The following is a 22,081-nucleotide window of genomic DNA, read 5'->3' on the forward strand; positions in this document are numbered from 1 at the left end:
CACGGTTACTGCGCATTCTGAAGAACTGGGAGCGGACTCCTGGCCATTTAGTTTATATCATGATGAGCCGCACGTTTCAGACCGTTGAACTTCCTCTTAGCTACAGACTACACTTGGTTTAATATAAAGAAATTTGATTTCTCGCTTTATCCAAGCTCGAGGCGTATTTCCAGTGTCGATTCCGGTATTTCCAGTGGACAGCCCGTTTCAGATCTCCGCGGGTCTAGCCAGATATGGTAAGTGGCTTGCCTAGTTGGGCGCTGAGTGGGAGGTGGGAGCGTGCTATGATAATCAACCTAAGTATGGGACTCTGGGCCTTTAAACTTCCGGCTGCTATTATTCTCCCAAGTACTTGTTCACTCCATCCTCGTCTACGGATGTCAGCTCTCCGATTCCAACTTTCCTCTGTGTCGTCCAAGGTTCTTTCCATCCTTTTCGACGCTCGGTAATCCGTGTTATATCCCTTACGTCTCCCAACGACATCACCTTTCCCTCCCCGCCATCAGTGGGGTACTCTGACGACACCCAACATTACCTCGTCCAACCTCCCCGCCCGACGTCTTCGTTGAGATAACTTACCGACTTCCCGCCATCCTACAACTACTACCGTCTCCAGACAGCCTCTTCTCAGATTGTGATTGCCGCGGCTATCTATTACGATGAATCCTCATCAACAGAACAAGATTGATACTAGCGTATGTTCTCGCTGGCTGCCCATGTATGTTGTACAACAAGCGCGCTCTGACCGTGGTCTAGAAGTTGAGTGCCGATGAGCAGCGCCTGCTGCGCCTCTATGGAAAAATGCCCAATAAGAAAGATCTGCTTCAGAACAAGCTCAAGGTAAATGGTTTTCAAAGATTCAACATCGTTATTCTTCGCTAATGTACCTGAGCTGCCATGCAGGAGCGAAAATATTTTGATTCGGGGGATTATGCTTTGAGCAAAGCTGGAAAGGCCTCAGATGTTGGTGTGACAAACGTCGGCTCACAACACCCAGTTCCTGAAAATATTCCTCATCTAACTGCTACATCGCCGGGTGCGAACAACCCTATGGCCACGGGCAATAATGGTGGCAGCATTTCCGCTCAGGGCGGGCAGCATATTCCTGGCAGTATTAGCAGCCATCCTGGGTCTGTTGGCTTCCAGAGTCGGAGCCCCGTTAAGGAAGGTAGCTTCCTTCAACGCGGAAGAAGCGTGGATGAGTCTGAAAACGCACCTGAAGCAACCGAGAATAAAGGCCAGGATGAAGCTGTGAGCCCGCCTCCTGCTACCGAGGGCGTCCCCATTCGACGATGATCGATTCTCCAAAAACGGCCATTCTCTCAGTGTCCTATTTCATCCATTCTCCATTCCGTTATTATACCAGTGAATGATAGTACGAAAAGAGCCTGGCGCCTTGGTTTCTGCTTTCTCTCGGGTGTAATTTCGAATGTCGGGTTCCTCGTTCGAAGATGTCGAGGTTTGAGGGGTCAGGGAAAAGCAAAGGGACCGTGCGGGGCACTCCTGAACCCTTGGTCACCTGAGCACCGACAGCATAGGAATCGCTTCGCCTCATCCATTGTCTTCGGCTGAAGGGAAGAATACACTACTCGCTTGCGGACGACTGCAAGTCCGTAAATTCCTATTAGCTGGGCTCACGCATACCTGCGCTTGTTTCTAAATGGCGCTAGATTGCGCATTATGTTATTATTCCCTTTGTCATTATTCTCTTCTTTGTATATCGACGTACATCACTTATTGATAACTCTTATTTATTACCATACATCTATTTGTATTCTTGTATTTTGTACTGTCTCAGCTAGTAGTTGGCTCCCAAACGTTCCGATGCTTATATGTAATACTAGGGTGTAGTTTCACAAATGCTTAATATCTGGGAGATACTTGGGAAGGTTCGAGCTCGAATCATCACTAACTAGTTATTGCTATTTTCTTGCGTACTATGTACAAAGTTAATGAGTTCCGCACTTGGCATTAACCGAACCCAAAGAGTTAGTATCCCATTGCATATCCATGGGTGTCTTATTATACCATTCCGCCGACCCTGTATAAGTCCCCTTGACCTGTCATCATAGGTGACACGGTAAATAGATTAAACTATGGTGGCCTGAACGGGATAAGCTGTTTAGGAACTATAACCACGAAAAGTATAAGTTAAGGAGACATGGTACCGATAAAGTTAAAGATAGATTGGGGTATATTGGCAAGCAAGGAAAGATTCCGTGGAGGCTAGGCATATCTAAATAGGAATAAATGACTGGCTTTGAAAAAGGGGTGCCTGATATCCGTTGAGGAATTCCGAACGGCCAGATATGTTCAATAATATGGACTGTAATTTGAAAGCAACAGTTAAGATCGTCTTGGCAAATTTGGTGGCGACATCTTGGTATAAGAAAACCTTGTTTTAAGCTATTCTGAAAGGTGCCCAGATACATATGTACCGCGTGTTATGAGGAGGATGATCTTTGAGTCGGGTCAAGGCTGGTAAATGCATGATTCGGTGTACTTTCGAGTGTGGAAGAGGAAAGCAAACGAAGTCGGGAAGTCGTGAACTGGTAATTTTGGTATTTCCTGGAAGCTGCCATCTCTTTGAAAAAGTGTGAAGACCGACTGATTTCAATTGTGGCTGTCAACAGGTGCTCGATATCCCAGACCACGGTCGCGAGAACCCAACCCAGTATCTCCTTAGGATCGTGCGTGCATGGCGAGAAGAGCCAGTTAGACACGACTATATCGAAAGTCTAATCCTGTGGGATTAGGCTTGCTGTCACAATTAGGTTGCAAATTTACTCGCATTTTCAATCGGTCTTCCAATGACCAGCCAGCCCCGAGTCGAGATCATCAGAGGCTCCAAGCCATAGCTCGACAGCATACAGGGCCAACATGCCTGCAAGGTTGATCCAACGCCAAAGATTTCCACCTCCTGCGCCCTGGGTACTCCACCACTGTCCACTACCGCCCATAGCCTGCGAAGTCGTTGCGAAATGTTGCATAAGGAGGCTGGTATAAACTGAAATAAGGATAGAAGGGGAGAAGTAGCTTAGGAAGCCCAAAAACTGGCCAGCAGCATCGGAGTCGTCCAACGAGGCTTCCTGAGAGAGTGCCCGAGCCCCGGATTCACGAACTGCTGGTATGATTCGTGTGGATGCATACAGCACTAGGATACGGTATGTAAGCGAAATTAAGACAGACGGAGTCACTGCACTGAAGACGGCAGTGATCATATTGAATGCGGCATGGATGATAGATGGTAGGAGGGATACAGCGTGCATTAGAGTAGTGTATGAGGCCATAATGATAGGTGGAAGAGGGGGGAAATCTCCCGCTTGCGCCGGTGATTGAACTGGCTGCTCCACTGGATGCGATGGCTGATAGTCCGTGAATATCTGATAAATGCACAGCACAACGTATGCGAACAAAAGAGAGCTCTCTACCGGGTTTCCACGGCCGCTTCCAATTCCCCAAGCGCATAGTATCACGGCGCACGTCACCGTCACGCCTATCAAGGCCGCATCGACATTGGAGATCTCAGGAAATTGGAGAACGCGCCAGAGAAAGTAAACGGAGCTCGAAATAATGGATGCTGAGAGAACAAGAAAGCCGATCTATCACATACGGAGGTTAGTTTCCGACCACGAGCCTTGCGAGTCTTACATTGCGAAATGAACGTACCATCCAGCTATCGCTTCGGCCGCCGCGATTTACAAGCCATCGCGTGATCTGCCCGGCGGCTTGGATGACCAGTAAGCTGCAAAACCCCTCTGCGAGCTGGAATACCGGAGTAGACCACCTCAAGAGTTTGTCCCAGTTCCCGATAGCCACCTCCTCCAGTAGTCCATCGCGACCAAGGATCCAGTCCTGAATAGATGAATCTTGTGCGCGCTTCCCGCTGAAGGTCCGTTCTACCCATGAAGTAGTATTGTCGGTGTCAACGGAGAAGCGGTTGAGTGACCAGATCAGGAGAATCGGGATGAGGATCCATTGCGCAGAGTTGATTAGAACAATAAGTGAGGAGCGCAGCCAGGATCGCTCGGGAGTTGTGAGCTTTAGGACGGAGAAAAGGAAGTAGAATGTCGTCAGGGAAAGTGAAAAGGCCAGACCGCATGTCTTCCCACCGACGTCAAAGGCCAGCGGGATGGAAGAAACAGTGACGGTAAGAAAGAGGGCCGAAGAGAGTATCCGAAAGAGCCACATCGGACCGGGTAGGCGGCGGCGCGAAGGAGGAAGCACGCGCCTGGTGAGGAGGGACGAGGAAGGACGAAGGAAGCTGGTGGTTGAGCTCAATCAACGACGCGATGTCGGTCTGACAGCCTCCAGGCGCTGATCGAACCTGGAGGGGCGGGAGGCAAATAGATTAATAGAGCCTCAGCAAGGGAGCATGAATCCAGGCAGGATGAGAGAACTTCAAGAGAATGGGTGAGCTGGCTTTGGGATTTGTCGACCCCGGTTCCGTACGTTGTGGTTCTCGTGTTCTTCTACCCTGGAAGTTTTGATCTTATCTCTTAGCGGGACGGAATAAACGACCGGTTTCACGTGGCTAGTATTTCCGTACTGAAAATACAAATGTTTAACCTTAACCACTGAATCCGGATCGCAGATAGCAAATTGAGGTTTCTCTTCAGGGGAATAACAGAGAAGGCACCTATATTGGAGACAGCGGGGAAAGGAGAATTTGCAAGAGGAAAATAAATAGAATAAAAAGTAAAAATGCCCGGTCCTCACCAGTGTTGGTTAGTCCAGGAATCCAGGATGCAATCACAATACAGAAGCACTGCAATCGCTAAAAAGCTTCAAACAAGCGGTCAACTGCAGAACAAGCTGAAATTTTGACCCTCCGCTCATTCCTAGGTTCAGATCCATTCAGCGACAGTTTTGAGTTTCTACACCTGCCAACAACCTCGCACATGACTGAGCAAACCCGGTGAAGATGCGAGCATGCGACAGCAATCGAATTCTACAAAACAAGTCCGATACAGTCGCATTGGATTGGATTTGAATGTGCGAACTGAAGATATCAGGCATAGACTAACCGTCTTGGGCTAAAGACACAAACTAGCTCAGGGCCCCGAGCTCGTCTCTCTCCACTCTGGCTGCCTATCACTTCATTCAACCCGACATGACACGAGGGTATCGAATTCATTGCTGCCCAGGCGGCCATATGTCAAAAGAAAGCCATCGCTCTACGATGGACCTCAAAGTCAAGGTTCTCCCAATATTGGTTTCCTGTAAAACAAAGGTATTCCACCAAGTCCTCCTGGAAGACGTACCCCTCTAGCGGGATTATCGCCCACCTTTATCATTAGTGTTATATGTTTGCCAGCGAATACACCATGCGGCAATTTCTCTAGGAAGGAATATCTGCGGAAGCAGCCTAGACGCCTCGAATAGAGCCGCTTAGAAAATGCTATTAAAGCCTCCTCAAAGGCCGGTGATGAAGCGAATATTCCTTAACAGCTCATTCCCTCATGCACGCAAATCAATGTCTGATATTGAGGGAGCTGATGTCTTCAATGCTGCCAGTACCGTCGCCAGAAACTTGACCCCCTTTGGCATCAGATTGGATATCCGAGGTATCCTCGCGCTCGCCAAATGCGCGCTGTATGAGTTTTGCTTTGATGACCGCCCCTTTCAGGCGTTCATCTACATCTGTGACAGCCTCTTCTGTGTTCTGCATGGGTAAAGAAGCTGGATCAACCAGTTCGAGAAGTGTATCGAGGTTCTTGGCGAGTCGGGAGCTGTGTGAGAATTTCGACATCGACTTGCAAGCGATAGGTTTCAGGAAGCTCTGTTCTCCCACCTCTTCGATCCCCACAATCAGTTCTGAGTTCTGTGAAGATGCCTTGTGTGTGTTCTGCTTGATGTCCGCAAGCCTCTGAGCCCAAACCAGCGCTTTGCCATAAAGTTTCCCCAGTTCAACGAACTTCTCAAACCCCTTCTCCACAGCAAACACGCTTCCTTCAGTATACCCAGCCTCCGCGCCATCCGCAGCCCCCAGGCCGAATCCTTCTTTGTAGAAATCTTCTTCCAGGTCGAGAAGGCTTTCGAGAAGGTTGTTATCCATGTTAGCTAGCCGTCGACCCAGGCGCACCACAGAGAGAGAGAGAGAGAGAGAGAGAGAGAGATAAACTCCAAGTTGATGATTCCAAAGTTCACTCCAAGCAAATAATTTCACAATGGTCAGCAAGGGATAAATCAATGGGCATCGGAGTTGTGGAGTTTGTTGCTCAGGTTCAACGCTCTGCCGACGGCCGATGAATCATCCACCACCAAAAAAAAGCTCCCCTTCTAGTTCATCTTTTGCCCCTCCACAACCCCGCCATCTCAATCACCCACCATGGCTACAGAAGCAAAGATCCTGCCCAAGAAGGGCGAGCGCAATATTCTCATCACAAGCGCCTTGCCTTACGTCAATAACGTACCTCACTTGGGCAACATAGTCGGTTCCGTGCTCAGTGCCGATGTTTTCGCCAGGTGAGTCATTCGCTCTTGGATAGATCAACGTTGGTCAACTTTTAACTAATGCAATATTCCTAGATACCATAAGGCCTGCGGGCATCCAACGCTGTATATCTGCGGAACAGATGAATATGGTACTGCAACAGAAACGAAAGCCTTGGAGGAAAAGGTGACCCCAGAGGAGCTGTGCGCGAAGTACAATAAAATCCATCAGGAAGTGTACGAATGGTTTGAGATTGGATTCGATCATTTTGGGCGCACGCCGACACAAAAACACACCGAAATTTCTCAGGCCATTTTCAAGCGGCTCTATGACAATGGGTACCTTGCGGAAAAGACTGCTGAACAACCATTTTGCGAGACCCATGGATCCTTCTTGGCCGATCGCTATGTCGAGGGAGGATGTCCACGTTGCCACTACGACGACGCTCGCGGAGATCAGTGCGATAAGTGTGGTCATCTTCTCGATCCATTCGACCTCATCAACCCGCGGTGTAAACTCGACGGCGCCACTCCGGTGAAGCGAAACACGAAACACATCCACCTCCTTCTAGATAAGCTTCAGCCAGCCATCGAGAAATATGTTCTTCCTGTTATGGAAAATGCTGACTGGCCAAAGAACTCCCGTAATATCACGGAAAATTGGTTGAGAGAAGGCTTGAAGGACCGTGGTATTACAAGAGACCTTAAATGGGGTGTTCCCGTCCCCTTGGATGGGTTTGACAATAAGGTGCTCTATGTGTGGTTTGAAGCATGCATTGGCTATCCATCAATTACTGCTAATTATACCCATGACTGGGAACTTTGGTGGCGCAATCCTGAGGATGTCCGGCTTTATCAATTCCTGGGCAAAGACAACGTGCCCTTTCACAGCGTCATCTTCCCTGGATGCCAGCTGGGAACCGAGGATAAGTGGACTATGCTTCATCACTTAAATACGGCTGAGTATTTGAACTATGAAGGGGGCAAGTTCAGTAAATCTCGCGGAGTTGGTGTCTTCGGTAATAACGCCAAAGAAACTGGTGTGGCCCCAGACGTGTGGCGATACTATCTCCTGAAGAACCGTCCCGAAACAGGGGACACTCAATTCGAATGGAGATCATTCGTCGATAGCAACAACAGTGAGTTACTTGCCAAGCTAGGCAATCTAGTCAACCGAGTGATCAAGCTTGTTGCTGCGTCGTACGGCTCCACTATCCCCGAATTCACCGTCCCCGAGAGCTTCCAACCCACCTTGGATGAGGTCACGGTTCTCCTCCGACAATATATTGAAGAAATGGATGGCGTGCATCTGCGTGCAGGTGTAAATACTGCGATGAAACTCGCCGAAGCCGGTAATGGCCTAATTCAAGCCAACCGACTGGACAACAGCCTCATCGCCAATGAACCCGAACGCGCCGCTGCCGTTGTCGGTACCGTACTCAACCTCATCCATCTCCTCGCTAGCGTTTTCGCGCCCTACCTCCCTGCTACTTCCAAGTCCATTAATGAGCAACTGGATGCGCCTTTCGCCTATATCCCGTCCCTTGAGGACATAAAGGATGGCTGGAAGCCCGTGGCGTTAAAGCCGGGCCACAAAATCGGCAAGGCACAGTATCTGTTCTCGCGTATCGACCCTAAAAAGGCCGATATGTGGCGCGAGCAGTTCGGTGGTTCTCAGGCCGACAGACAGAAGAAGGAGGAGGAAGCCGCCAAGGCAGCTGCAAAGAAGGCAGCCAAGGATGCGGCGAAGGCCAAGAAGAAGGAAAAGAGGGCCAAGGAGGCTGCAGTTGCAGCTGCTGCGGGTGCGGATGGTGTTGCGCCTGTCGAAGCCACGGCCAAGGGAGGTGCAGAGTCAACTGATGCCACGACGGAGGGGAAGAATGATGAGTCTGTCGAGAAGGTCACAGATGGCGTTGCGCAGGTAACGATCCCAACATCGTGATTGTGGCCGCTGTTTACGAAATACTAGCAGATAGTTAGATACTTTGTAGACTCTTAAGATGAGACTATACGATGAGCGGTAACTTTAACAATTACACATTCATGATTGAAACCATATTCTTTTTAGTATTGGTTTTTATCTCTATTCCTTTATTCAGCGTAGATGTTACTGTCGAACGAGGATATTTCAAGTTATAAATATATGACAAACTTCCCTAACCCTAGATGGGGTCTTTTTAGCCTGTGTTGGAAGCATGGATAGTGGAACCTATCGCCTACAACAGAACCTGTATCCACTGATACAAAAGCTTATGTTTTATCGACTTTGAATGGATATTTTACAATGGGAGGACAATGCAGAAAGACTCGCTCATGCATTACTAGAAAATATAAACTACACTCAGATAATCGGCAACAGCAGAAACATAAATATAGAGACCATCGTGTCAGTTTGTCTGAGAAATCGTTTAATCCGTGGTAACAATAAGGTACCTAAGTACTGGTAGTTCTATGTCACCTAGGTATATTACCAGGCCACCTTATCTTCCACCCCACTATTGTCAATGTTGACTAGATGATCCAACTGCGCCGAGCGAAAGGGGATTTTACCGACTCGATTATCGCCTCCTAGTACCCGGTCTCGGCTTCACCTCTTCCTGCCCAACGGGGTGAAGCATGACCTTATTGGGAAGTTGTGGAGTGTTTGCTGAGTATCCCTTGCTCCAGTCGTAACTCACAGCGTAGGCAAATATGTTTCCATTGCGGTTAAAAGCTGAGCTAGAAATTGTTCCCCCAACACTGGGATATCCCTTCAGACGGTGTTTGGCATCCTTATCCCAGAAATGGAATGTCCCGTCACTACCGGCTGTGCTGAAAGTGCCGTGGACTGGATGGAAGGAAATGGCATTGACGGAGTAAATGTTGTTGACATCGCGTTGGTTGGGGGGCGTTTCACGATGACACTTGAAGCTGAAGTTCGAGTTCGAGTCCTTATCCTCGACGTATTGGATAGCACAGCGACCCTCGATACTTCCAACGGCAAAGCCACTTGCGTCTGCAAAACAGCTGACCACTCGTGTTTGCCATTTTAGAGGAGACTGCATGGTTTTATAGAACTTCGTCGGGTTATTTAAATCGACGATGTTGATGTACCGGTCTGCCGTTCCGACAACTAGCAACTTGTCTTTGACGTCCATGGTGTAAACACGTTCCTGGCACTCCAACGATGCGATAGGCGTTGATTGCCGCAGATCCCAGTACTTAACTTGTTTGTCCCAGGAACCAGTCACGAGGAGGGGGTTGCCGCCAGCCGGATTTGGAAACATGTGGCAGCATCTGATCGGGGCGTCGTGGGCGGCGACCTGGATAGGTGTGGTGGCATTGGCTGCAAGATCGAGCATGCGAGCCGCCTTGTCTGCACCTGCACCAACGACTTTTGTGCCGTCCTAATGGAATAAATATTGTAAGCAACGGGAAAACATAGCGACACCAAACAAGATTCTGAAACTTACAGGTGACCAGCAGCAGTTCAAAACTGGAGCTTCATGCTCGAAAAGTGCCTTGCCCTCGCTCTGACCTTGATCGTTGATCTCGTATATGCGGACTTTCTTATCCCATGACGCTACAGCTAAGTGATCGCTTGCAGGTGAAAAGCGAAGATCTGAAATGCTATCCTCGGGAGGAGAATTAAGCGCAACGTCTTTTGAAATGTCCCCAGTGGTGTTGCTTGCAGCTGTTGTCGTAGTGGCCGCAGCGCCAAAAAGGCCCGACATTTCAACAACTTTTTTTGAATCCGAGCTAGAATCCCAATGCGGTTGAATAAATTGTGCGATTGTAACGTATAGTCAGCTAGTATCAAGAGCGCATACACGAGCAGATAGGATGGCGGAAATATGAGAAAATTGTTCTTTAGGTAGGTGGTTGGAAAAGCTGCCCGGCAGGACAAGAACGAAGGACCGCTAATGCAGAACGCCCTTGGGAACCGGCAGTATCGCAACCTCAGCCCTCAGGCCGTAACGCTCACCGCTTCAAAGCAAACAGGACAAACAAAGCAAACATGCCAAACACCACAAACAGAAGGAGCCCCCAGTTCGTCACAGCAATAATTCCCATATTCACGCCGATTTTGTTGGATGTGACAGCAGACCTCTGAAATGAAATTACTTAAGGGTAGGCTTGCGGATGGCCATAATATCGTGTTTGCTTGCTCCACGTGAGATCGGAACCAATCTTGCTCCACATTCAGATAAAAGACAACCGTAGGGAACAAGTCGAGTGGTGTCGTCAACACGGGCAAGTTCCGACCATCGAAACGCTCCTTCGTAGTGAGCAGGGGATAAAGATGACGGTGGATCCCAGAAGCTCAGCGCTGCGATTCCAGAACGGTAATAATGGTAGCGTGCAAAATGGAAGCTGGCGGGCGCGGACCAAGTGGAGCGGGTGGAATTGCGGGGTGCAGCCTTAGCTTTAGTGGGCCTTACCCCCCAAAGCTCTCGACGTCAGGCTCTCGCGTGATCCGATTCTCCCGGAAGGTACTTCGTAAGTACTCTGCTGTGTAGTCGATTCTTGATGGATGTGCGAGGGGAAATAAGGGTTTCGGTAGGGGGCATCTCTCCCCCTCAGAAGAATGAGCGAGGCATTGCTCGGTGGGATGATGCGGAACACGCCCGGCATGGATTGAACCATCATCTGATGTATCTGCGACAGGTGCGGAGATCCTTTCAATTCACCACTTACAAGTACGTAGTCTTTAAGATCGTACGGTATTCTCTCGAAGCTGTTGTTTGAGGGGCTTTTCGAGGGGTTTCTTTGACATGACCGTGCTTCACTCAAGACAGCTAGTATTGTTCCAAGTATACTGCGACTGAACCGATACTGCTACTAGGAGATTCCCATTGGCATGCTTCGGCCACAGCCAGTCAGCCCAGTCCGACCATGCGAGGCCTTTCCGGAAGCAGGAAGTAGTTTCATCATCCAATTCACCCTCGCTCCGTCTCCATCGCACTGCACGTTTAGCCTGTCATCCAATATCCTTTCATGTCGCCCCATACTCGATATTGCCACAGCTTACTTTGAAGCTCTCCGTTTAGTCTCTGGTCCCACCTGACGTACAACAACCGACCTTTAGAAACAACGTACAACACGCATGCCTCGTCCTGTGCCTCCTAAGGCGTCCTTTACCATCGCCTGTCTATCTTTACTGTATCTTCAATTTAGCTATCTCAGTGTCAATGCCTGCGTAGTAGAGTGTTCTAGCCCATTCAAAAAGTCAGGATTCAGCGAATGCAGTCGGACATCCGATGCAGAGGAGACCATGTACGTGGCTGGATGGTGAAGCATCCTACCTTTGGCTCTCTAGGTCACCTGCCTTTCCCCTCTTTCTCCTCCCCCCGGCGCCTTCCACTCCTCTTCCCTTTTCTTTCCGTTTCCCTCCTCTTTCCCTCTTCTTCTTCTTTCATTCCATCTGGACCTCAATCTTCAGCCGTCCGTATCCAACTGACTGGTAAGCTCAACCCTGTTCCTGCATTTCCCGCGTCAACCATCCTCCTTTCCCACCTGTGTAGCCATTCCCCTTCACACCCATATTCGGTGTTTTGTCGTGTGTTATCGACTGTCCCTTGGTTTTACCGGTCCCTGTGTCTTCCTATCCTGTGTAGTCATTCCAGGGACAAGATAATATCCTAATACTTTTCCCTGGGACCTAGATCTCCATTAACCAACCTCACATTTTATCCTATATCGCAGCCATGTCTGTTGCTGAGCACCCCGAGCTCACCAAGGTCGATTCCGCCGTTGCTGGCTTGACGATATCAACCAAGGATGAGAAGGCGCCTGATAAGGCCGACAAGAAGTCTCACAGGCGTACCTCATCTCAAGCCGAGGGTATCTACAACATCAAGGAACTAGGTATTTATGTCACAAACCTCATTTACTATCGGTTATGTTGCTAAAATATGCATTTCGCATAGAAAAGGATGGAATTGAACTTACTCTGCCTATCGAAACACAGAAGACTGGATGGTACGCTTTCAATCCTCCCTTTGTTCTATCCTATTGACTCTCCACAGGAGGCTAAACACCTCACCGTCAACAATCGAGGACAGAGACATCCTCAAACTTCACCTCGTAAACCCGCCAGTGAAGAAGATTGACCTCCATTTCCCCTTGGGGTTAGAGGTAACGGCCCGTAACATGAAGGGTGTGACAATCAAGGATGCGCTGGACGCAATCTACAAGCAATTCAAGAAGAAGGTACCTATGCTCAATTTATGCTATGTTGATAATCGGATCCTAACATGCTTTATTCATAGGCTGATGACGAGCTGGAAAAGCCTTACCTTGCTGGCTTCGAGTGGGACAAGGAAGAGAGCTGGACACGTCTCATTGTTCACCAGACCAAGCAGGGTCCACCGGCAGTCACATCAGGCAAGAAGTCAAAGAAGAAGTCTAAGGAGGAAGCGTAGGGTGGCTGTGCATTTGCCACATAACCCGCTTCAGTTGTTGCGGTATTGTCTCTCCTTGCTAATGTTACTTCATCGATCTTCATGGTTTGATATGCTTCGTCTCTCGTCCTGCTTCGTCTGAGCATTGTCTTTTCAATGGTTCGAGGCTTTAGAAGCTGCGTATCAAGAGTGCAGACAAGTGTTTATCTCTGCGATCTGGCCTTTGTTGTCTTTAATCTCAGCTCTAGTCCACTGATTCCCTCGGGGCAGTGCGTGCTTGTAGAGCCGGCTTGAATAGCCAGGTCTCTTTCACTCTCTTTCAATTTCACAATAATACAACTGTGTTGAACTATAAAGGTGGGGAGCGCCCTAGCCAAAGGCAGTTGAGAAGGAAGTATCTAGTAGATTTTATATGCTTGTTCGCGACTACGGGATTGGATCCCTCCCGACTACACGTGGCATGCCTTATCGAAGTCCATGTGTGCGGCCATTGCCAACGGTGAAGGACCCTTACCCACTTCTACGATCTACATTTTAGGCCTATGTTGTAACTGTCCAAGGTAAGTATGGTTGCCTCCAAATAACTACTTTGGCTGTCCCGCATATCATTGCAAAGTAATTAAAAAAAAGAAAGAAAACGGCTTATACTTTGGCAGTGCCCCATGCTCTGATATTGTGACAGCAGAACTATATATCAATATCAAATGTTTACTCTATCTTGAATAAAAGAACGCCACAACAGATATAGATAGATGAACACGTCATTTTTACTCACATTTCTGTTCATGCCCTGCTGCGTTTCCCCGGGTTCCTCTTCAAACCCAAGCCATTATCGACACAGCCTAGCAGATCTCCATGTTCGTGGCGCGCGATTGTCAGTTGGTATGCACGGTGCAAATTTCCGAGTCAATGAACAGAGTATGTGTATGACTTCGAATGTGGTCCGTCCACGAAGCACCCGATAAACAAAAAAAAAAAGAAGAAGAAGAAGAAGAAAATCAAAACAAGCCATACTTACTGTATGGAGTTACACAGCGTCACGGGGTCCGGATCGCATTTTATGCTCAATTTGCATAAAGATTGGCCTCGAGAAAAGAAGAAACAACAGATACTACAAGTATCAAGTCTATATATCTATCATGTCTATATCAACTCTACCTGAAAATTTTAAAACTGGAATCGACGTGCCGTTCTTTCTCAAGTTGCTCTCTAAAATACACCGCTTTTACTCTTAGGACGGGGAAAGCATAAGACGGAAAATCAGAGACAATATATGTTATGAGAATCGCTAATCAAACATCACGCAGCCTGCGACAACGAACCAAAACCAACTTTTGACTTCCTTGTTCTAAGCATACAGATATAGGAATGTGGGTGTCGTCGCCATCATAAGCCATGCGAGTCATTATCGTCTAATATTAATGTGTCGTGTGTAATGTGTTTCTCATTGTCGAATTCGCCCAGTGGCCTTGTCCCCGCCGAACAAAACCAAGACGATCTCGTCTAAAAGTGTGAAGATCAAATGCGCGTTCAGTCGCTGGTTATTCAGTGTCGCGAAGATTCTCCTCGCCGCGGCCTGGGCATTTGCGCGCCCGACTACATTGCCCGCTAAATCTGGTACGAGCGTCGCAAGGACTAGACTAGCTTCTGTGCGGCTCTTGAGACGTTCCGAGGCTGTGCGGACCTTATTCTGGCGGAAAGTCCCACCAGGCCAGAGTGTTTCTTTTGCCAGAGCGAGGTAGCGTAGAAGATGTTCGTCTTGGACTAAGGAGCGCGCGCCCTCGCGAACTTTGCGCTCAATTGTACCGCCGAGGAGCTGGTGGAGCACGACGACGACTGCACGACCACGGAGCCAATTATTGCCCTTGTTGAGCTCGAAGGTCTCTAAAAAGAGGTCGCAGATGGGCTTGATAAAGGGCTCCAGTTCGCGATCTTCAAAGGCATTTAGTTCAGCCTCAGCTTCGGCGGTCGTCACAGCATCTTCAGTCGCAAGGCCAGAGTTAGCCGCAGTTGTTACATCGGTAGATGGTTGTTGTTGTTGTTGTTGTTGTTGTTGTTGTTGTTGTTGTTGTTGACTGGTGGCGGCAGAAATGAGATTTTGTCCAGCAATTGACAGTTGGTCGAGCACGCCGAAATTCCCAAGGAAATCATCCATTCCATCGGCAACCGAGTTGTATATACGGGTCACTAAGTCCTTTGTCTCCCCATTTGGTGGTGCCTCGTTGCGTGGGATGATGGCTCGTTGAGAGAGAAAAGCGCGTAAGTCACGACTCCTACATACTTCCGGAAGAAGCAATAACTTCTGAAGATACGCCTCCAGAGCCAAGCGTCGTTTTTGTAAAAATTCCTTTTGAAACTTCATAACCATTCGCCGCCGGGGGAACTCTAGCTGGCGCACAGATGGGTATTGTATGCGTAATTGGTGGTGAAGTTCATGAAACTCGCTATATCTGCGTGCGACTGCCCAGGATGCTGCCGGCATTTGCTCCCCAGCATTTCTTTGTACTTCAACAACATCTGTAGATGTCAGCCATGGAATTCAACCAGGGTGGTGCCTAGCATACACAGAGCAAACTCTCGACCGTCCTCCTCTTTCCCCACTACAATGGACTTAATTCGGATGCTCGACCGGCCATACAGGCTATTGTCACTCTCTTGGATCATATACTGTTGGCGTTGCATATCTTTGCGATGAAGCTCTCGCTGGATGCTTGTCTTAGATTTTCGCAGAATCCGTAGCTCGGCTGTATTGTTCGTGAGTTCGGCCTTTCGAGTCAAAGTATCGACCACCGCTTCTTGTGACCCAAGTTTCTCAATATCTGTCGTGAGCGCTTGAATTGCTTCCGTCAGTCCTAGATCTCCTGGTGCTGCTTCATGAACCTCGTCCGCAGAATCCTTGGCGTCCGCGCCCTCTGGCTCTTCGTATTCATCTTCAAGGTATTTCTGCTGCTCGGGAAAAAGGTCATCATCAAACACTCCGCGGCGTGATGTCCCATCCAAAAGTCCCAAAGAGGCGATGCTGGGCTTCAATCTTTCGTCCCCTCGACCATCCGCTGTAGGAATTTCAATCGAACTGCGAGGTGATTTTTGGTTCGAATCATTGGAAGGTAATCCTTCTAGTTTCCCATGTTTGGGCTCGTTTGTGATAATGTCATTCAGCGCCGCCTCCATGTTCTCAATTACTCTGTTTTCATTGTTCTCAGACTCGCCGTGCGGAGTGTCTCGGTTAAGACTCTGGGTGGACATGGAAAGCGGATCTGTATCGTCGTCATCGTCGAACAATGGCGCTGAACGCTCAGAGTCTATTGAGTGTCTCGCTGGCTCTTCGTCGTCAAAGAGTTTCTTTAAGCTAGGAACATCATTCGACGAAATGGCAGCTCTCCGTAGATCCTTTTTCGGCTTGGAACCCGGATGAGACGTCGTGCGATTCATCAATGGAGGAAGAGGGCGTCTTTCCCGAATCTCGAGAGTGCCCACAGGGGTTTGCTGAGATGACAAGGACGTCACAGCGACGCCGCTACTATGTGAGCTGTCATCGAGAGCTAGATATTTATAGTATAGGTCTGACTGCTTGAACTTTGGGAAATAAGCATCTTGTAACTCTTCCAGCACAGCAGACTGAGTGGTCAATATCACTGTGCGAGCTTTACGATATTGTTCGGAGGTGGCACGCTTTCCTGCACCTAGGAAGGCCTTCACAATTTGACGAGATTCTTCTGTCACCTTCAGTTCAGGTTTTGTAAGGTATGTCTCGCTAATTAGGGCCATGTCATTCCTGTCCGCGGTTGTCCACGTTTTAGAGCTGGGCGATGACTCGTCGCCGAAGTCATCCTCAAGCGGGTTACGAAACCCGTCAACCACGATCCAGAATTGCACGAGAGACATGAGATGTTGACGGTCCATGAACTCCATAAAATATGATAGGCCCGAAGCGTCATGCATCACATCAACCAGAGATGCTTCCTGGGCCGCTGATAAGCTCTTGCGTCGGAAGTGTGAAACTGCAGCAGCGGCATGAGACGACTGGTCATTAGGGGTCGAAAGTTTGGCTACCTTCTGATCCAGAACCCTTTTTCCGGTTTCGAGTCGCCGAAGGTAGACTGGATCCTGCCCTTCAACCATCGACTCTCGTTTCAATTGACTAGCTACAAGAGCTCTGAACCGCCGGGCATCGGACAGGTTATTGCAGCGTCTAATAGTTCGGACAAACCGCTCGAAAGCTCGCTCGGAATCGTTTGGCAAGAGACGCGGGAAAGGATGGCCGCGTTTCGATTTGGGAGCGGGGGATGCATGTTCGTCCAAGGCAGCCCGGAGCTTGCGTACAGTTTTCCGATCCTGAAGAGCAGTTCGACCGTAGGCTTCCATCAATTGATTCCACGTATCCGGATCCGAGATTGCTGAAACAAGTGGAAAGAGAACAGCGCATGAAACAATCTCCCTCACGAGTACCGACACAATGCGGCTACTAACAACATTCTCCGGGAACAATTGGGGCAGTAATCCAACGGTTATTTTGCGCAAGTAATCTTGTTCCACTATTTTTTGGTCGGATAAAGAAAGGACAGCTGCCGAGTGTAAATGGCCATCACGGTATTTGCTTGCGATAGCAAGATCCAACTCCTCAGATTCAGTGACATTGCGAGTCAAGTTCCTTCCTCGTACAGATCGCTCTGCGATATCAAACTCCTTCAGATGTGTAGTCAAGATTGGAAATATTCGGGAGACGATAAGGGATACAATATCCTCTGCCAGTAGCCGATCGCGCAGATTCCCAATTGCTGTCCGTATCACTTTGTCCACTTCATTGGGGAAGGTGGGGTTCGGGCTAATTCCGCGGTGCCATGACGAGACGAAGTCGCGAGATATAAGTGAAAGCATCTCATCGATACTTTCGGATACAATGAACGACTGTGGATATAGTGATTCCGCATGGTACTTAGAGTGCTTCCGTAACCCTTGGACCTCCTTCTGCCAATGTCGGCGTGCGACGAATGCGACAGGTAGGTTCTTAGACTGGTCGGTTTTGGACAAAGATGAGTTTCGCGACGTGAGGAGTACGACGCCAAATATAGCTGTAGAGGAAAAGAACGCCCCCAGAACTAAGGCATATCCAAGATATCTGAGAACAGGGAGCCAGTGAACAGCGAAACCCCAAGCGACGAAACCACCAAAGCCAGCTAGGATGTATTCGCGATGTTTCACGGCCATTTTCGTTACACCATTTGCATAACAGCCAGTCCCCTTCTCATGGCGGTCAAGAAGGGAAATGTGAGAGCGTAGACGAATGCATTGCCAGCAAAGTGACTTGTATGGAAAGTGTCTGGGTCCATCATAGGATGGCAGTTGGAGGCTAATATCAAGGCGGGAGAGGCAGAAGGCAGGCGGTAAGGACCACTGATTAAGAGCAGGGTGAAGACGTCACTTGCCTGCACCTTTCGCTCCCCCATTCTCCGCTCGACGTCGATGTCCCCTTCCCTCCCATCTCTCCCTTCTGTTTTTTTTTTTTTTTTTTCTCAGTCTTTGCAGCTCCCCAACCCCGACAACCACAGATATGTCGACCCATTCCGACTTTGTTGACTTCTCTCAGGACACGCTAAAATGTACGTTTCCCTGAGTTGTTCACGTCCAGCATTTGATTCTCAATTGTTGATCGTCTAGATGCTGCGCTGTCCATTGCATTCAACCCCATATTCTGGAAGTGAGTATTCTCATCAGCAAACCGCAATGCCGATTTGCAATCGGTTTACCACCATGTCGCGCAATTCAGTTTCACTGCTAACCTCGGCCGCTTCGGCGGACTCCAGTATTGTTGCCCGTGCCGGTAACTTCCTCTCCCTCCAACACCCCAAATGCAGCAATCTGGCGGGCACCTTCTAATACTATCCGTAGAGTATCGAAGCCACTACTTGACTCGTATCTTTGGTAGCCCATACTATGGCTGCTACTTCCTAGCCGTCACCATCTTTTCCCTAGGAATCCTACGCGACCACATCTACCAGTTGGCCCTGGAAGACCAGCCATACTATGCCCCTGTGCACCAACCCATCCTCGGCGGCGCTCTCTTTGCCGTGGGCTCTGTCCTCGTTCTGTCAAGCATGTATGCACTTGGTGTCACCGGTACCTATCTCGGAGATTACTTTGGTATTCTAATGGATGCTCCCGTGACGGGCTTCCCTTTCAACGTTACCGGCTCCCCAATGTACTGGGGAAGTACTCTGAACTTCCTGGGTGTTGCGCTCTACAAAGGCAAGGTTGCGGGTATTTTGCTCACAGCCTTTGTCTTTGTCTTGTATTGGTTTGCCTTGAAGTGGGAGGAGTAAGTCCCTCTTCCCTTTCTTCATGCTTTTTGGTGTGATTGAAACGGTGTATCTAATCACACAACATGTAGCCCTTTCACCGCGGAAATCTACGCAAAGCGGGAACGCGAGCGCGCAAAGTCGAAGCGAGGCGGCAAGAGCCAATAAATTGCCTAACCCTTGCACCCGGGTAAGTCGCGACAAGCTTAGAAGCAGAGAACAAACATGTTCAACGAAGGATAGAAGAGGTCGATGTTGAGATTAAGATTTGAGCATTCAACATTCATAAAGATGAAACGGGGAGAATAACCAACTCGGCATGACAAATGAAGACCAGGTACAGGACAACAAAGATGGCCCGAAGCTGGGTTGATGGATGGCCTTAGCCCTAGCTCTGGAAAACAGAATAAGGCGAGAACAAAAAGGCGGGGTGATATTCAACATTGAATTGAGAGGATAACAAGGGAGCATGAATGGAATGTGAAATGCCCCTAAGGATAGTTTAAGCCGTACATATTTAGATTGAAGGTCATTTAATGCACATGGAACTTAGGTTTAAAAGCAAAGTGATTTTTATGGTTACTTCGTTTGATGATTACAGATGGAAGTTGCCACCTAGTATGATTCACGAATATTGTTAAACGTCCCAAAAACTCCGGAATAAGTCATTCCCACGACTGTTTGACATACCAACAGTATGTATAAAGGCCATCCCAGCGAAGGCCTGAAGAGGGTATAAACCATTTGACATGGCAGCAACCCACGTCTTAGCCAAAACAAGACCCGAGAGTTAAATACCCGCCAACTCCACGCTATGAAATCTATGTATAACGACGCAGCACATACGGATGAGACGGGGCCGGAGACCGAGTACGGACGACCCATATTAGGCACGACGACCCCTGCCCCTCTTATTCGATCGGCTTTCCTCAACCGGTTCGATGTCGTCTTCGTCCGCGCCCTTCTTTAGGTCCTCCCCTTCAGCAAGACCCCACTTCTCACGGTCATACCAATCTTCCCCATCACTCAATTCACCGACATGTCCCTCCGCTTTGCACCATTCAAAAACTTCCTCTTTCATCCGGCAAGCTTGTAGAAGGGCCTCAAGCATGTGTTCGAAACCGCGCACTGTCTCTTCCTGTTTCTGGACGTACGACCAGAGAAGTCGGCGGGTATCCTCGGCCTCATTGGGAGGTAGGCCGAAATTTGCGTCTGGGCGAACTGATTCGGGCACGAGATACAAGGGGTGCGGTGTAGGTAGTGGATTGAGTGCATCGCTACAAGCGGATGGGGAAGCACGCTCGGAATCGGGGTCTTGCTGCGCTTGGCCTGCGTTGGTCTGAGCTCTGGTTGTCATACGTCTTGGGGGCTCTGGAGACGATCCATTCTCCATCTCAACATCCTCATTTATCTCATCTTCCATATCATCATTATTTCGACGCTCTGGACCGGCACCATCGTCCTCTTTCGTCCCTTTGTCAACTGTCCCATCTGTATCTGGAATCCGATCCAGATCGCCATATGATTTATCTGTTTTGTCACCATTTAATTTGGCTGCACCGTCTCGAGATTCTGAATGATGCGGAAGGTCGCCCACAACTGTATCAACTTCTTCAAACTTTGGCTCTTTCGCGAGATTGGTATCGAGAATACCGAACTCTTTCTCTGGTACCCCAGCTGGCTCAATCGCCATTTCAACATCGTCAGTTGCGTCTTCGGGTTTGTCAGTCTGATGTGGCAGTGAATCGACTTCTTTTGGGGAGGCTGCAGATGACAATGGATTTTGGGCACTGTCTCTCAAGTCATTAGGTCCATTTCGTCCCAGGACACTGGCCGCGTTGGTCTCATATTCTGATAGAGGAGAATTAAGCTCTGTGCCAGCTATTTGGGGCTCAAAAATCAACCTGTCTTCGGGTGTCTCGAACAGGCCACACGGTGCCCAGCGTCCATCACCAAGGAATTGCCGATGTAAATTCCTAGCCCGCCATAGCAAAGCCCGTTCCTGGCGCAACTTGGTCTCAATCGCCTGTGTCATTTGTAGTAGAGCCTTGGAAGTATATGCGTGCGATAACGAAGGGTGAGAAGGAAGTTCGGATGGATGTTTCAATGGGCACAGAAAATCTAGATAGCCGTTGTTAATAAAGTCAGCCATCTTGCAATAAGATTTTATATTTAATTGGATAAAGAGTATTCACTTACGTTCCAGTGCGATCTCAGAGAATGGATTTTCTTCTGCCACGGCTGCATCTGCTTCTGAGTCTTCATCGTCCTCATCAAGCTCGTCGCCTTCCGAGTCGTAGCGCACAGGATTGGGTTGAAGAATATAACGTGTATACCCGGCATGGTCAATTTTCTGCATCAAGGTTTCAACAGCAATCAGCCGTCTGCAATTCAGGCTCAGCGCCGTTGGCCCGTGCAATCCGACGAGACTGGCACAGGCATCGGCGGATATAAGCTAAGAAACAGAAAATACCTGTCTATATAGATCCTCGGGGTGTACATAGCCCATGGCGCCCTCTTTCACATATCTTGCATTCGCCTGGAGCTTGTTGCCTCTATTCGTCGGTTGCATAATTGGATCATCGGGGCCCGTATCTGACGAGGCACGGGTCAGAGAAAGCTCTCGGAAATAACGAAAATTCAGGTACTGGAGGCATGTACATACCATCATTTTCATTGCGAAGGGCCCGTTTCATCCCCACTATGGTATCGGCGATTAGGGCCGCTTGCGCTGCCATGGCTCTGTTTTGAATGAAGGCGATGTTGGAACAGAAGTGGAGTGTACGCGCTGAGGTAGAAAACTCGGGACTTGGGAACTCGCAAACCGGTTTAAGTTAATACCTAAAAAGCCTTGGTAGATGGCCTATTTGCGACCGAATCCAACTTAGCAAACCAACTCAAATCATAGAGAAGGTGATTGTAGCTGAGAAGATAAAGCCTCCCTCAACGTCGTTCTCTCAGTCGGCC

The 22,081-nt window shown here is 48.8% G+C and overlaps 10 protein-coding genes across 10 annotated transcripts; 5 read left to right on the forward strand and 5 right to left on the reverse strand.

The window, feature by feature from the left end:
* Positions 1–659: 659 nt before the first annotated feature.
* ASPSYDRAFT_25360 (endosulfine family protein) lies at positions 660–1,296 on the forward strand (the record flags this gene model as incomplete). Its single annotated transcript, XM_040844153.1, has 3 exons — positions 660–695; positions 757–840; positions 904–1,296. The coding sequence occupies 3 exons, from the start codon at positions 660–662 to the stop codon at positions 1,294–1,296; spliced, it is 513 nt and encodes a 170-aa protein (XP_040707074.1).
* Positions 1,297–2,795: 1,499 nt separating this feature from the next.
* On the reverse strand, positions 2,796–4,191 carry ASPSYDRAFT_83345 (ICE2 family protein; the record flags this gene model as incomplete). Its single annotated transcript, XM_040851213.1, has 2 exons — positions 2,796–3,602; positions 3,670–4,191. 2 exons carry the CDS (start codon positions 4,189–4,191, stop codon positions 2,796–2,798), a joined length of 1,329 nt encoding a protein of 442 aa, XP_040707075.1.
* Positions 4,192–5,473: 1,282 nt separating this feature from the next.
* On the reverse strand, positions 5,474–6,058 carry ASPSYDRAFT_140811 (Yae1 family protein; the record flags this gene model as incomplete). The annotated part of the gene is made up of 1 exon (XM_040841081.1): positions 5,474–6,058. One exon carries the CDS (start codon positions 6,056–6,058, stop codon positions 5,474–5,476), a length of 585 nt encoding a protein of 194 aa, XP_040707076.1.
* Positions 6,059–6,331: 273 nt separating this feature from the next.
* Positions 6,332–8,377, forward strand: ASPSYDRAFT_139215 (methionine--tRNA ligase MES1; the record flags this gene model as incomplete). The annotated part of the gene is made up of 2 exons (XM_040840924.1): positions 6,332–6,468; positions 6,532–8,377. 2 exons carry the CDS (start codon positions 6,332–6,334, stop codon positions 8,375–8,377), a joined length of 1,983 nt encoding a protein of 660 aa, XP_040707077.1.
* A 616-nt stretch (positions 8,378–8,993) lies between these two features.
* sonA (putative nuclear pore complex protein (SonA)) lies at positions 8,994–10,148 on the reverse strand (the record flags this gene model as incomplete). Its single annotated transcript, XM_040841181.1, has 2 exons — positions 8,994–9,821; positions 9,888–10,148. 2 exons carry the CDS (start codon positions 10,146–10,148, stop codon positions 8,994–8,996), a joined length of 1,089 nt encoding a protein of 362 aa, XP_040707078.1.
* Positions 10,149–11,570: 1,422 nt separating this feature from the next.
* ASPSYDRAFT_217715 (uncharacterized protein) lies at positions 11,571–12,204 on the forward strand. The gene is made up of 2 exons (XM_040844106.1): positions 11,571–11,935; positions 12,081–12,204. Exons 1-2 carry the CDS (start codon positions 11,659–11,661, stop codon positions 12,089–12,091), a joined length of 288 nt encoding a protein of 95 aa, XP_040707079.1. The 5' UTR covers positions 11,571–11,658; the 3' UTR covers positions 12,092–12,204.
* ASPSYDRAFT_138364 (uncharacterized protein) lies at positions 12,123–12,839 on the forward strand (the record flags this gene model as incomplete). The annotated part of the gene is made up of 4 exons (XM_040840830.1): positions 12,123–12,282; positions 12,345–12,396; positions 12,444–12,627; positions 12,687–12,839. The coding sequence occupies 4 exons, from the start codon at positions 12,123–12,125 to the stop codon at positions 12,837–12,839; spliced, it is 549 nt and encodes a 182-aa protein (XP_040707080.1).
* A 1,120-nt stretch (positions 12,840–13,959) lies between these two features.
* rgsC (putative intermediate filament protein (Mdm1)) lies at positions 13,960–18,330 on the reverse strand. The gene is made up of 2 exons (XM_040845572.1): positions 15,383–18,330; positions 13,960–15,335 (listed from the first exon to the last, which is right to left on the reverse strand). Exons 1-2 carry the CDS (start codon positions 18,024–18,026, stop codon positions 14,263–14,265), a joined length of 3,717 nt encoding a protein of 1,238 aa, XP_040707081.1. The 5' UTR covers positions 18,027–18,330; the 3' UTR covers positions 13,960–14,262.
* ASPSYDRAFT_37805 (bifunctional phosphatidyl-N-methylethanolamine N-methyltransferase/phosphatidyl-N-dimethylethanolamine N-methyltransferase) lies at positions 18,323–19,304 on the forward strand. The gene is made up of 5 exons (XM_040845573.1): positions 18,323–18,418; positions 18,477–18,516; positions 18,623–18,639; positions 18,708–19,134; positions 19,207–19,304. Exons 1-5 carry the CDS (start codon positions 18,370–18,372, stop codon positions 19,280–19,282), a joined length of 609 nt encoding a protein of 202 aa, XP_040707082.1. The 5' UTR covers positions 18,323–18,369; the 3' UTR covers positions 19,283–19,304.
* Positions 19,305–20,000: 696 nt separating this feature from the next.
* ASPSYDRAFT_52990 (RXT2 domain-containing protein) lies at positions 20,001–21,852 on the reverse strand (the record flags this gene model as incomplete). The annotated part of the gene is made up of 4 exons (XM_040848592.1): positions 20,001–21,235; positions 21,314–21,467; positions 21,588–21,709; positions 21,780–21,852. The coding sequence occupies 4 exons, from the start codon at positions 21,850–21,852 to the stop codon at positions 20,001–20,003; spliced, it is 1,584 nt and encodes a 527-aa protein (XP_040707083.1).
* Between the last annotated feature and the right edge of the window lie 229 nt (positions 21,853–22,081).

Source organism: Aspergillus sydowii (genome assembly GCF_001890705.1).
Source record: "Aspergillus sydowii CBS 593.65 unplaced genomic scaffold ASPSYscaffold_1, whole genome shotgun sequence".
Lineage (NCBI taxonomy): Eukaryota > Fungi > Ascomycota > Eurotiomycetes > Eurotiales > Aspergillaceae > Aspergillus > Aspergillus sydowii.